Below are 14,911 nucleotides of genomic sequence, written 5' to 3'. Positions count from 1 at the left end.
ATACGTGGTGGTTCTAGTGTCTCAGACGTGGTGGTTCTAGTGTCTCAGACGTGGTGGTTCTAGTGTCTCAGACGTGGTGGTTCTAGTGTCTCAGACGTGGTGGTTCTAGCGTCTCAGACGTGGTGGTTCTAGCGTCTCAGACGTGGTGGTTCTAGCGTCTCAGACGTGGTGGTTCTAGCGTCTCAGACGTGGTGGTTCTAGCGTCTCATACATTTGTAAACTGACATCCTCTCCTCCTGCCCCTGTGTTCCTGGGGCTCGTAGTTCTTCTGGGATTTGTAGTTCTGCAGGTGATATGGCTGCAGGCACACACAGAACCTATGGGAGAATCAAGTCCTTTAACAAAATATGAACAATATATAATTCACCAGGGATTCATGACCACGCAATGGGCAAGGTTGTTTAACAGAAAACACACCTCTGTATTCGCTTGAGATTCTCCTCCATCTCCTGATTAGCTAGCTCCACCAGGAAGTGGATGTAATCAGTGTGCGAAATACCCGTCAATATTCGGGGGGGTCCCCATCTCACGTGTGTTGCGCAATACCGGTCGAAAATGTCTTTCTCAATATGCAGTAGGCCTATAACATTACCATATTTCATGGATGCAAGCCAAGACAATCAGTATATAGCCTACATGACAGCACACACGCACACACACACACACACACACACACACACACACACACACACACACACACACACACACACACACGTCACCAGGGCTCAGTGCTAGGGTGGGCCAATGAACTGCAATGGGGGGCACAATTATTACTATTTTGTTTTGATAATCCAATATGCTATAGTATTCGTAATGCAACCCTGACATGCATAGGAGGTTGCACTGGCTGAAGTTATTTTATAACAAGGAGAGGCCAAGTTGTGCATTACAATGCTGACACGACAACAATTGGCACCAATCCGGCGCACTTCCAAGAGTGAGTTTCTAGTAGAGTGAACCGGTGGGAATGCCTTCGGAATGCTGCACCATACATCCCTGTGGCACATTCTTGCCCAAGGGCACACACGTCAGCCAATCACACGTCAGCCAATCACACGTTAGCCAATCACACGTCAGCCAATCACACGTTAGCCAATCACACGTCAGCCACACAGGAGCTTGAGACACACGGCAGGTCTACAGGTTCATCATGAAACCTTAACACTCTCTCACACACACACACACACACACACACACACACACACACACAGACAAAATTATTAAACAATCCATTATCTTGGGTCTTACATGAGGCTTCTATGAGAACTACTTGAGAGTCTTTGTCTTCATACAGCCATTTTCAATGTGGGGCCAGAAAAACCTCCAGTTGTTGTTATATAGGTACGAATATGTTGTTTTAGGTCAGCTTCAGGTTTCTACAGTACTTTCTCTTTGCTGCTTGACTCCTCTGGACACTCTGGTTGTCAGCATTCCTTGGTTTTGGTGTTGGGTAAAGAGTCCAGCCATATCATTCATGTTGCACTTCTACTTCTCTGTGTAGAATCAGGTCTTCAGTGTTTAATTGTGTGGTGTCCATGGTCACCATGTTGGCAAGTGGTAATTTGACACAAACGACGCTAGGCAGGGAGTGTAGCATGCTTCACTTTGGGTTTAGTATTTTGTTTAGCACTCTGTAAAAAACAACTGTGAAACGCTGTGAAGATTATTCATGATTGACTGTTTGAATGATGCAGGGGTATCATTTATCATTTGATTGGTTTATGATTGACAGATTGAATGATACAGGGGTAATGTATATGGCTCAACTTTGATGACCTCTGACCTGTATGGTACAGGGTCCTGGCCCAACAAACACACAGAAATTATATTTCATAAACAGTACACTGTACTCACACACACAAACACACTGTCATAGAAATTGTAGTTTCCCCACCTCACCACCTCCCTCAACCTTTCACATAGCTGTGCTAATCTAAATTATGACAGGATGACCTCCAGGAGGTCAACACACCTAGACGTTGTCTGCTCCAGAATAACCATCCTTTGTCCCATTGTCCCTGCAAGAATTACCGCCTTTTCTCATGTCACATGTCTGTATTCTCGACCACTGTTGATGATGCCTGCCATTTAATATGACGTGTACAATGGTTTAGCCAATCACATCCCTGGAAGCGTCATACCTGTGTATTGCTTGAATATAAGGCCGCGCAAGACCAGACTGCGGCACTTCTGTTGGATGAACCACTCACGTGCGTTTCCTCTGAAGTCCTTGCGTTCGTATGTTTTCTCAATAAACCAGACTTAACCTCTTTGAGCGAATCTTGGCAAATCCTTTTTGACTAGATCAGTTAAAAAATATTAAAACACACACACACACACATGCACACACACAGACACATGCATGCACACACACACACACACACACACACACAACCACACACACACACACACACACACACACACACACACACACACACACACACACACACTAAGAGCAGTTGATGTAGCTCTCAGTTATACTGTACACAGCTTCCCTTAGTAACTGGTGATGAAAACAGTCTGGAGCATTTCTATTGGTTCATTTTTATGGTTTTAATATTCAGGGATTCTCCAGACTGGTTTGTCTGGACAGGTTGGTTTCCTTAGATTATCACCCCAGCAGTTTCTTAAAGACTTGCTGTAGGTCAGAGGAAAGCTACTTTGCCACAGTCATTGGCCGGGTTTCCCGATAAAGAACCTCCTTAAGGAACCCTTAAGACGTACTTTGGAGTGAAGTGTTAAGTTAAGTTAAGTGCTTCTTAACGTGTTCGGGAAACCCGGACATTGTTGTTTCCAGGGGGTAAAACATTTGAAATAATTCATCAAATAATTCAGAAAAAAAAGGATGGCAGCGTGTTTCCAAACAGACATACAAACCTCCCTCTTTCAGTCTCTCTCTCTCTCCTTCTCTCTCTCTCTCTCTCTCTCTCAAATTCAAATTCAAATAAGCTTTATTGGCACAATAGTTGAAAATAACCCACATTGCCAAAGTAGTACATAAAATCAACATTCAGAAAATCAACATTCAGATTATGTATAAATAAATAAATCAAAAGTGAGTGTGAGGGTGTGTTATCTCTGACAGTGAGGGGTCTGGGTTGCTGCGTGTTCAGCTCCCGTACCCAGACCCAGCCCCGCGGAGTGAGTATCAGTGATTATGTGATAGTAATTAGTTAGATAGTATAGTATACTAATATAGTATAAAAACATAACATAACATACGCAACAAAACATGAAGCTATATATCAACAATACAATCAAAAGCATTTAACAACAGTTCAATTTAAAAAAAAAAAATACATGGGGAGCTGGCAATATCCTTCAGATGTAATCACTCTGAGATGTTTGCTATACAGTAGAACTTGTTTCCCTTAATGTATGGCAACAGTCAACATATTTAGCAGCTAATAATGCACACTGACTTTTCTCTCCACATAAATATGTCAGTTTCTCAGGATCAGGGAGGTGAATAAACTCAGGATATATATTATTTATTTGATTTCTCACATTATAATAAGAAGTGAGATTGTGTTTCAACATCTCCCTGATGACAAAGTGAACACAGCCTGGCCTCCTTGGGTAGCCAGTACTGCCTGCGGCGGCCTGGTTCTATGGCCAGACTGTGTCCCCTCAGTCTGGACCCTGGTTCTATGGCCAGGCTGTGTCCCCTCAGTCTGGACCCTGGTTCTATGGCCAGGCTGTGTCCCCTCAGTCTGGACCCTGGTTCTATGGCCAGGCTGTGTCCCCTCAGTCTGGACCCTGGTTCTATGGCCAGGCTGTGTCCCCTCAGTCTGGACCTGGTTCTATGGCCAGGCTGTGTCCCCTCAGTCTGGACCTGGTCAACGTTTTCCACAGTCTTCTATCAGTCACTGCAGTCAAGTATCCTGCTACCGTGTACTCTCTGTTTAGGGTCAAATAGAAATCTAACTTACTTTGTGATTTGGTGGTTTCATGCCAATATTTGATATCCTTTTCTTTTTGTTTTCAGATGATTTGGTTGGGCCAGGTTGATTGGTGTTCGTCCTGAGGCCCTGGTATTTGTGGGCAGAGTTTCAGGATCAACTAGGGCTCTTCTCCAGATTTTGGGGATCTTAAGTTGTCGTAAGCAGGAAGAGAGGAACGCTCTTAACCAGGACTTCAAGAAAGGCGCTGCATGGAGTATAAGCTCCGGGCAGATAGAATCAGGCCCTGGGGCTTTCCCTGGCCTTACATGCTGGAGGGCAGCAGCAAACTCCTCTGGTGTGAATTCACCAGAGATGTTACCACCGCTAGGAGTTGTGTCCTTCCAGAGGTCAGACACTTCTTTAGCCACGAGACGTGACGATTTGCAGTCTTTGCCCTCAGGTGTCCCACTTTTCACAAATTGTGATGGGATTTTGTTTGCAAAGATGGGGCAGTGATGGGGGGAGTGTCTGGACCTACCAGTGAGGTTGTTAAGGATGCTCCATGCCTTGCGGCTGGAGTGTGAGAAGTCGATGGAGTTAATGGCCTCCTCCCAGCGCTCTTGTCTCCTTCGGCTGAGTCTAGACAGCAGGGCTGAGGCAAGTCTGTCTGACTCAGCTCCTGGGGGGGCCCGGAGGAAGGCACAGTAGAGACTCTCACGCTCCTCATCCCAACACGGTTTGTAACTATTGCGACGTCTGCGTGGGATGGATTCTTGGCCTCTTTCACCAGTATGCTGCAGAGTTCCCGGTACGCCTCGTCCACGTTGTTGGTGTTAGGTGGTGGGAGGCACCTTGTGGATCTATGGGTAAGGAGGCGGTAGCGTTTCCAGTTGGCCTTTCAGAAGTTCCATCGCTTCACCGGTTCGCTCGGGACGAGGTCCACGAGTTTAGGCATGGTTATCAGCGATGGTAGATGTTGGGACCACGGGAACTTTCCTAGCACGCGTCTATCAGGGAGCCGGTTATCAACGCCTACGCTCGCGAATGCCAAGTGAGGATTGGTCCCAGTTTTCCAGCGACCTGAGACAAAGCTGGCTGCGCCCTTGGGATCGTACAACAGGGCCAGGCTGTTGGCCGACTTTGCTTCGCTTACGGTGGTTAATCGCAGCTACTGACCATGAGAAGGTGTCTGCCTCGCCACAAATGAACTATTCATTCATTCATTCATTCATTCATTCATTCATTCATACATTCACACAAACAGATTATATATAAACCTCTTTCTCTTTCTCTTTCTCTCTCTCTCTCTCTCTAGTGTTGAATTCAACCATGAATGCACAGAGAGAACCACAACATGACCATTCAAAATCCCCAAAAAGACAGATTACTAAATGTACTACATGAATTGCAAAACACTATAACATAAAATAATTGTGAGTAAAATAAATTATTGGCTTAATATTCTAAAAAAAAGTATTACAATAGGACCGACTGGCTTTAATGTTGAGCATGTTTCTAATAGTGGCTCAAAGTGATCATGACAGCTGGCCTTCAGTGAAATGATGTGAAAATATTCATAAATGTCACAAAAAATAACACTCAGTGAATACAGTAAATACATACCATAAAATTACTTCAGTCGAGATCACTTTAGTCAAAATTGACCCATTTATTATCATGCAATAATATATACTGCATATACAGTAGGACCCCACTCATCCGAAATTCAGAGATCCGAACCTCCCGGTCTACCGGACAGTAAAACGTTTAAAAACGTTAAAAAACGTTGTGTTTTTTTTCGCCTGCTATCTGGTTACTGGTGGGATTTTCATTACAGTACTGTACCCTACTGTGAATAAAAACAGAACTGTATGTAGACCTACATGTTGCCTGTAGGCTGTAGCCTACTGTCACGTTTCATTTCTTTGTTACTTTAATGTCGAGCGCAAAACGCAAACGAGTCTGCTGCGCGAGAGCTGCATTCCTTGGTAGCCAGTAAGCGCGTCAGCAACCTGAAGCAGAGGAGCATCGAGTCATTTTTCGTTAATGGACTTCAGGAACACAGACGTGTTGTAAGCATGTAGATTAGCCTACTAGGCCTACTGTATTTGTTAAATAATAGCCTACAGCCTACATCGGTTGTTTAGGCTGCAATAGCCTAGACACGACAACTTGTCTGTCATTTCATTTTATTTATTTATTTATTATCATTTGCTCTAATTGTTCTAATGTTTGGTTGCTTTTAGGCTATACCATTTTGTTCTGCGAATACAGAAGCCTATCGATGCAGCGTACGCCTCATTTTAGAATAAAGTACTGTATTTGATCAAAGCATGCACTCAAGTGGAAATTTGTTTATTTTATTATAGGCTATACTGTAGGTCTATTATAGGCTAGGCTGTATGAGTTTAGTTGGCGATTTGATTGCAATTTTGATGCATTTTCACAAGTCATTAAGGGTATTTATCGGTGTATTATGAGTCTATATGAAACAAGTACCACTTATTGAATTTGGTTGTTTCATTCATCCGGACATTTCGGAGATACGAACGACCTTCGGTCCCGTTGGGTTCGGATAAGTGGGGTCCTACTGTACATTTTTTACGCATATTTTTTTTGGCGGTGTGATCTGTTCGGGGGCCCCCTGCCTTCCACGCATGTGGAAAGCGGCAATCTAGATGTTCCCCCCCCTCTGGGCCGGAAGAGGGAACGGCATCTAGCCCCCTGCCTCTATGACGATCAGAGTGGGCCGCGATCGGGAAGACGCTCGGAGGTAACTCAGCCCACTAAGACCGTCAAAGAGCGCCACAGGAGGACTGCTGTACATTATAGTCCCTGGCCTCCACGGGTCAGCGATTCGTGGAGTCCGAAGGAGATACAGCCTAGTGTCTCTGCCTCCATGGTGACCGGAGGGACCGCTGGATGGCCCTTCGGAGATGTAATGGCAAGAGTGAGCAATGACGTGTTTTGACAGCTTAAATACATGCGCTCTAGCGAGCTGAACCAATGCTATGACAGCTGACAGTCAGCTGGTGGTTTGCGTCATACGGGGTGTGACTGATTGGCCTCTGCCGATTAGCCCGGCGTTGACATCCGTGTCTCGCCTGAAGTACGTCGGAGACTTTTTTGACCACTGGTATAGATATACTCTTGTATGTAAAATAACATCTCATAAACATGAAACAACAACAAAAACATTTCCACTTCCCTAAAGTCAAAATTAAAATTACAATTAAAGTTAAAATTAAGCAGTAAACCATGAGAGGTTGTGTAGGATCATATAACAGCTAGGGGGCGTTGTTAGGCACGACGCGAAGCGGACAACACCAACTAGCTGTTATAAAATCACTGTAACACACGGCCTCTCGTGGTTTATTGCTTAATTTTAACACGGCTTCCAGCCAATCAGAATCAAGAACCAGAACTAACCATTGTATAATGATTAAACAATTCATTGCCTTGGGGCTGACATGAGTTTTCTATGAGAACGACTTGACAGTCTGTGTCTTTATACATTCATTTTCAATGTGGGGCCAAAAACACCTCCAGTTGTTATATAGGTACAAATATGTTGTTTTAGGTCGGCTTCAGGTTTCTACAGTACTTTCTCTTTGCTGCTTGACTCCTCTGGACACTCTGCTTGTCAGCATTCCTTGGTTTTGGTGTTGGGTAAAGAGTTCAGCCATATCATTCATGTTTCACTTATACTTCTTATCCTTTTCCTACCCCGACCCTACCCCTGACCCCTGCCTCTATCTGGGCCCAGGCACATTCACGCACACACAGACACACACCAGTGTTTGCCATGTCTCTCCTATGATGTTATTAGCCTCTCTTACTCTGAAAATGTAATTTAGTGTTTTTTATTGCTTTATAAATGTTCTTAGCCGGTAGACAAACATACTCCAGGAGCTTGCTCGATCGCCTTGTTGAGAGGGGTCAGGGAAGAATTTTTACAGCTCACTTATCTGGCCCCCGGGTGATACTGTTTTTTTGCTTCCCTCTGGAATATGTAGGGGTGGGACGTCTGCCCACCTCCCTTGTTCTCTGTAAAGCGCATTGTGTTGCCTCTGGGTATGAAATGCGCTATACAAATAAAGCTTTGATTGATTGATTGATTGAATTCTCTGTGTGCAATATAATCATGTCTTCAGTTTTTAATTGTGTGGTGTCCATGGTCACCATGTTGGCAAGCGGTCATTTAATACAAACGACGCTAGGCAGGGAGTGTAGCATGCTTCACTTTTGGTTTAGTATCTTGTTCAGCACTCTGTGAAAAAACCTGTGAAACACTGTGAAAATTATGTATGATTGACTGTTTAAATAATGCAGGGATATAATTTGATACATTTACAGTATGATTGACGGTTTGAATGATTCAGGGAAATTATTTGATAGATTTATGATTGATGGTTTGAATGATGCAGGGGTATCATTGTGTCCTGTGTAACGTGTGGGCTGACCTTTGATGACCTCTAACCTGTACGGTGAAGTGTCCTGGTTCAACAAACACACATAAATTCTATTTCATATACAGTACACACACATACACACAAACACACACACACGATAGGAGGAGTTGAAGTAGCTCTCAGTTATATACAGCTTCTCTTAGTAACTGGTGATGCAAAGAGTCTGAAGCATTTCTGACGATATTCTTCTGTCCAAAGTCGCTCCATAGTTTTATGGTTTCAATATTTATTCTATTTCTATTTCAACAGATGACATGGTAAGAACAACTCTCACATAAAATCTGCCATTGGCTGATGAGAGATTAGTGAAGTGAAAGTGGAGTTGTGGGACTTTCCAGACCTCATGTCTTTCAGTGGAGGGGAAGCTGGAGGTAAACACCCTGCTGTAGCAGCACTGACCGGCCCTGAGATGAGGAACAGGACAGACCACAGAACATGGAACAGACCTCTGTCATATCATCACACAGTACAGAAACTCACACCATGGTCCAGGTTGAAGAATAGAGAAATGAACATTTATAAATCTAAATATCAGTCATTTTGAAGACATACAGACAGATAAAGCCAAGTTGTTTTTATTTAAATTCAACTCTCTTTCTGGACATGTTCAATGTTATTCATTCACTCAGGGGGTGGTTGGGTTTCTAAGTACAGTAGTGTTTGACCAGGTCCGCATATTACCATCAGATGAAGAGTTTCCTGCACCTGAAGGCTGTTGTTATGCAGATGACTGTTTTAAACTGACTGTACAAATGACTGTAATATAAACTATAACTAGCCTACAGCTGGTTGGCTGATAAAGAAGGTTGGACACATGGCCAGAATTTAAAGACTTCCTGTAGGTTAGACGATAGGTACTTTGCCACAGTCATTGTTGTTTTCAGGGGGGAAAACATTAGACATAATTCATCAAATAATTCAGAGAAAAAGACTTAAAGGTGGGATAGGCAGTTTGCTTTTGGCTTTATTTGGTAAGATTGTCATAATATCCTTTCAGCTATCAGTAACAGAAGTGCTCTCAGAATAAACTTGGATCTCCGTGTTTACCGCTGCCTCTGTATTTTGGATTCAAAGAATGCACCGCGCCCGAATGTATTGACCAATCAGGGTCTCTATCTCGTCACACCTACCAGTCATGTTTGGAGGGAGGGATTACATCATGATTGACAGGAGGAAGGGGCGGGTTCTTTTGAAAAAGATGACCAATCCGAGGCCTTGTTGACATCAAACTTCCTACCCCACCTTTAAGGATTTTTGGTTGAGCTCCACAAGTCATTTTTTCTGGGAAGGCGCGTCCTACTCTCCAATTCAAATAAATATGTTTGTTTGCTGTATCATTTGATTGATTTATGATTGACTGTTTGAATGATACAGCCACATCATTTGATTGATTTATGACTGATTGTTTGAATGATACAGCCACATCATTTGATTGATTTATGACTGATTGTTTGAATGACTGCTGTGAGGTGACAGTACTAGGGTACTGCGCCACCTGTTTGAATGATTGACTGTTTTGAATGAGGCAGGGGTATCATGTGATTGATTTGTGTTTGACTGAATGATACGGGTGTATCATTGTGTTCTGTGTAACGTGTAGGCTGACCTTTGATGCCCTCAGTACAGGTCCTAGCTTACTTAACACACGGAAATGATATTTTATATACTGTAACACTGTACACTGACACACACACGCACAGACACACATCTTCTGGTAGCTCCAGAATACATGTTCATGATCAGCTTCCATACGCCCACATACCCTCCAAAATAGTTGTTGTATAGATAGAAGCCTTCCTCTAAACTTTGTTGCTCTAAAAAATCTGTAGATATTCTTCTGTCTTAAGTCGATCCATAGTTTTATGGTTTCAATATTTAGGGACTTCTCCAGACTGGTTTGTCTGGACAGCCTGGTTTCTGTGAAACAGGATAAGTGAGATTCTCACCCCAACAGTTGATGTAAGTGGATAGGAACGTAGCCATGATCTTTCTTTGTTGTTGTTTTCAGGGGGTAGATTGATTAAATTATGCGTTTTGCTAGTACATAAGTTATCATATTAATGTAAAAAGGTAAAATAATTAATTGAATAATTCCGTCATGCATTCTCACTTTTACATGATAGCCATTCGTCATCTAGTTCTAATATAACTGAAGCATAATATATTATATACTATATTATAATCAGCCACTTCCCTAATGGCATTATAGGCTTCATGTTATGTACTGTACACTTTCAATTCCCCATCAATCTGATGATCATTATCTACTTTTTACATAAAGACCTTTATGTGAGAGGCCTCTGACACCCCAACTCTATGTATTCTATCCCTGCGTTACCTGCTAAGTTCTCATCCACTGTGCATTTACACTACAAGCCTGAACAGCCATGTGAGCGTCTACCTAGATACAGATGATGAGGCTGGAAATGACTCATCTGATTGGTCCAAGGGTCCTACACAAGAGACAAAAGAGAGAGAAAAGAAATGTTCAGTTCAGGGTATAATTCAAGTCTTCTCAGTTCTCCTCTCTGTGAAGAAATGACATCAACAACAATTACATGCTTTGCTTGATAAATACAACATTTTTGGTGGAAATACATCATTGTCTTTCATCATAATGTCTCAGGTTTGTAGTTTTCAGACAGAAACAGTTCTCCAGATGCAAATGTTTCCAGAGCTTGCTCTTCGACATCAGTCCCTCCCATATTGTAAACATGAATCATTTTCCCGGTATCTCATTTGATCCCAAGCACACGGTCCATAAGCAGATACACACATTGTGGCATAGGCATGGCAAGGATCAGCTCAGACCTTGTTTTGCTGAGGAAACCTTGCACGACTGGCCAAAATGGCTACTCAGGATATTGTTGATTTGGATCTAATTGGTTAATTGAGTTTTAAGTGGTCAGTTGATACCTGTGCTATTCCTTGTGCTTCCCTATAAAGAGATATGTCTGTCTGTTACTGTAACACTGTCAATATGGTTGGCATGGCTGAATTTAGGAGAACTGAGTGTGACAGCCTGAAGAGACAAACATGATGAGTAAACAACGCTCTAACTCAATACAAAGTAAAACTGAATTAAATGTTTGTCAATGTTTAAAAACAATGCTGTATTTATGTAAATGACTGTGTTCTGATTGAGAATTAACTGTTAGTGAATGACCATACAGTAATAATGAACGTACAATGTTTGACCTCTGCCTAGCAACATGTGACATGTGTTTTTCTGAAGCAGAGATTGGTTTGTTTGGTTAAGAGTCAGTTTATTATCTGAGTGCTCTGCTCTCTTTCATCTAGTTGAGAAGTTGAACGCTGGAGGAACATGTCCTTGTCAACTGTGTTTTCCATTTGCATGGCTGTGGTTCTGTCCACGCAAAAAGCAGGTAGGCTACATTATCATAAACTACACACCGTGAGTCTGTATAATACAGTCTGTATAAAGTCTATGGTATTACCAGGTATAATTAGCTTTCCATCAATTAACTAATTACAGTGATCTTATTGTTGAATATTGTTTCATATAACATTTGTATTGAATGTTTCTGAATTGTTCTTTGACATGATTATCATGAATTATGAGGAAATAAAGTGTGTAATGAATTCAGATGAAAACTGTGATCATGCATTATTTGTTCTTCAATATTTCAGGTGGATATGAGTACTACATGGTGTCACACTGCTTATACTCTACAGAGCAACCGCATGAGTACATATACTCTCAAATTTATAATAAGATTGAGTTAATCAGGTTCAACAGCACTAAGGGCAGGTATGAGGGATACACTGAGCTTGGTCTGCATAATGCTAAGATCCGGAATGCTGATCCTGTTCTCCTGGCTCGTCGGCGAGCGCAGCTGGAGAGTTACTGCAAGAACAACGCTGAGCTCCACCTCTCTCACGTACTGGAGAAGACAGGTGAGCTGCCCTCCTCACCACAACAACATCACATCTCTCACTCACCAGATGATACGACACCTCTTTCATATGTTCACTACAAAACCTGTAATAAAGCTTCTGTCTGGTGGATATAAAGCAACGTAGACCTGATGATGATTAAATGATGATGTTTTCATCTTGTGGGATGGGAGGATGATATTGTTTTTCACCATTCAGAACTGGTGGACTGCATTACTGGTCACCTCTGGGACTGAGAGAGATCTAGAAACAAACATGATGAATCTACACAGTTATATTAAAGATCAATAATAGAGTAGACATATTAAAGACCAATAATAGAGAAGACATATTAAAGGCCAATAATAGAGTAGACATATTAAAGATCAATAATGGAGTAGACATATTAAAGACCAATAATAGAGTAGACATATTAAAGACCAATAATACAGTATATATAATAAAGACCAATAATACAGTATATATAATAAAGACCAATAATACAGTATATATAATAAAGACCAATAATACAGTATATATAATAAAGACCAATAATACAGTATATATAATACAGACCAATAATAGAGTTAATTAATAGAGAACAGAACCCTGATCAATATGATATGAATGATAGTGTTATATGAACTAATGTGTTGCTGTTTTTCCTCCACTATCAGTGGAGCCCTCTGTCAAACTTCTCTCAGTGACCCCCTCTAGTGGCAGACACCCTGCCATGCTGGTGTGCAGCGCCTATGACTTCTACCCCAAAAAGATCAGAGTGACCTGGAAGAGGGATGGACAGGAAGTGACCTCAGACGTGATCTCCACTGAGGAGTCGGTCAACGGTGACTGGTACTACCAGTTCCACTCCCAACTGGAGTACACGCCCAGATCCGGGGAGAAGATCTCCTGCATGGTGGAGCACGCCAGCCTGGACAGACCCCTCGTGAAGCACTGGGGTGAGTTCACTGTCCAGCTGTTGTTAGGGTGTTGTCATGGTGTACTAGGGTGAGTTCACTGTTCAGCTGTTGTTAGGGTGTTGTCATGGTGTACTAGGGTGAGTTCACTGTTCAGCTGTTGTTAGGGTGTTGTCATGGTGTACTAGGGTGAGTTCACTGCTCAGCTGTTGTTAGGGTGTTGTCATGGTGTACTAGGGTGAGTTCACTGCTCAGCTGTTGTTAGGGTGTTGTCATGGTGTACTGGGGTGAGTTCAGGTGAGCAGGGTACGAGTGCTGTGTTGTGGCTGGGTACCTGAATGACCCTGACTGTGACTGTGTGTGCTAGCGTATGATAGATGGTGGTCTGTCAGAAGCTACATACAGGACAGCTACAGTGTCATCTCATGCTAACAGAAGGGTCATTTCTCCTTGACAGACCCGTCCCTGCCTGAGTCTGAGAGGAATAAGATCGCCATCGGGGCATCTGGGCTGGTGCTGGGACTGGTCTTTGCACTGGCTGGACTCATCTACTACCAGAAGAAGAAATCCAATGGTGAGTCATCAGCTGTGTGTAGAGAACATGTACAGTCTTCATAGTCATCTGTGTGTAGAGAACATGTACAGTCTTCATAGTCATCTGTGTGTAGAGAACATGTACAGTCTTCATAGTCATCTGTGTGTAGAGAACATGTACAGTCTTCATAGTCATCTGTGTGTAGAGAACATGTACAGTCTTCATAGTCATCCAGTCTTCACAGTCATCTGTGTGTTATGTACGCAGCACACTGTAAAATAATCATGATGTAAGAAAGATTCACTTATACATTGAGAGATGTATTTTTCAAGAATACTGCTCCTGTGTTCAGTGGATGGTGGCAGCAATGTTGATTTATTTGTTGAAATATCACATAGTGATTCTGTCACCTCTGTCTCTTCACCCTCTCTGTGTTTATTTCACAGGGCGGATGCTGGTGCCTGCTAGCTAAGGTGAGACTCCTCTTGTCACAGAAAAGTTTCACCAACTACTACAACTGACTGTGCCTGATGGTCATTGTAACGGTTTTCTTTTATCTTCTCAGGTTTGCAGGTCTGTTTCTGAATCCACTGCTGAACTAGACCTGATATTAGAGCTTCCTTCTAACCAGAAATCTCAGTTTAACTGAAATAACGCTAAAATGCTTGAGCGTAATACAATATCTTTGCTCCATATTAACCAATACTGTCTTAAGAAGGCCATACATATGTGTTATGAGTTTGTCTCTCTATATGCAACAAAAATATTCCCTTTAATACGCAAATAATGCATTGTCCTGTGTGTTCTGAATCAATAATGCACTGTCCTGGGTGTTATTAATCAATAATGCACTGTCCTGGGTGTTATTAATCAATAATGCACTGTCCTGTGTGTTATTAAACAATAATGCACTGTCCTGGGTGTTATTAATCAATAATGCACTGTCCTGGGTGTTATTAATCAATAATGCACTGTCCTGTGTGTTATTAATCAATAATGCACTGTCCTGGGTGTTATTAATCAATAATGCACTGTCCTGGGTGTTATTAATCAACTGTACCAGGGTTATAAGATCCACATATCAATAATAGTCATGTATGAGAGTTGGAGTCATTTCCCTCTGGTTTCTAGTCTAAACTGGGTGTCTGTGGAGAAACAGCATTAGCAGGACAAGTGACTGGAGGACATCCTGAGTCTGACACCAAA

The 14,911-nt window shown here is 42.3% G+C and overlaps 1 protein-coding gene across 1 annotated transcript in view; it reads left to right on the top strand.

Moving 5' to 3' along the window:
• Nucleotides 1-14,177, top strand: part of LOC311325248 (H-2 class II histocompatibility antigen, E-S beta chain-like) — a gene marked incomplete at both ends in the record, with an annotated part of 41,159 nt that extends 26,982 nt beyond the window's left edge. Inside the window, 4 exons of the mRNA XM_084457916.1 lie at nucleotides 12,008-12,274; nucleotides 12,931-13,212; nucleotides 13,628-13,744; nucleotides 14,152-14,177. Coding sequence (XP_084314042.1) covers nucleotides 12,008-12,274; nucleotides 12,931-13,212; nucleotides 13,628-13,744; nucleotides 14,152-14,177 — 692 coding nt within the window. The remainder of the gene's footprint in view (nucleotides 1-12,007; nucleotides 12,275-12,930; nucleotides 13,213-13,627; nucleotides 13,745-14,151) is intronic.
• Nucleotides 14,178-14,911: the final 734 nt, after the last annotated feature.

The sequence above is a fragment of the Borostomias antarcticus genome (assembly GCF_949987555.1).
Source record: "Borostomias antarcticus genome assembly, chromosome: 24".
Classification (NCBI taxonomy): Eukaryota; Metazoa; Chordata; class Actinopteri; order Stomiiformes; family Stomiidae; genus Borostomias; species Borostomias antarcticus.
Note: the sequence above shows the minus strand (reverse complement) of the source record. Positions and strands in the feature narration are given on the sequence as shown.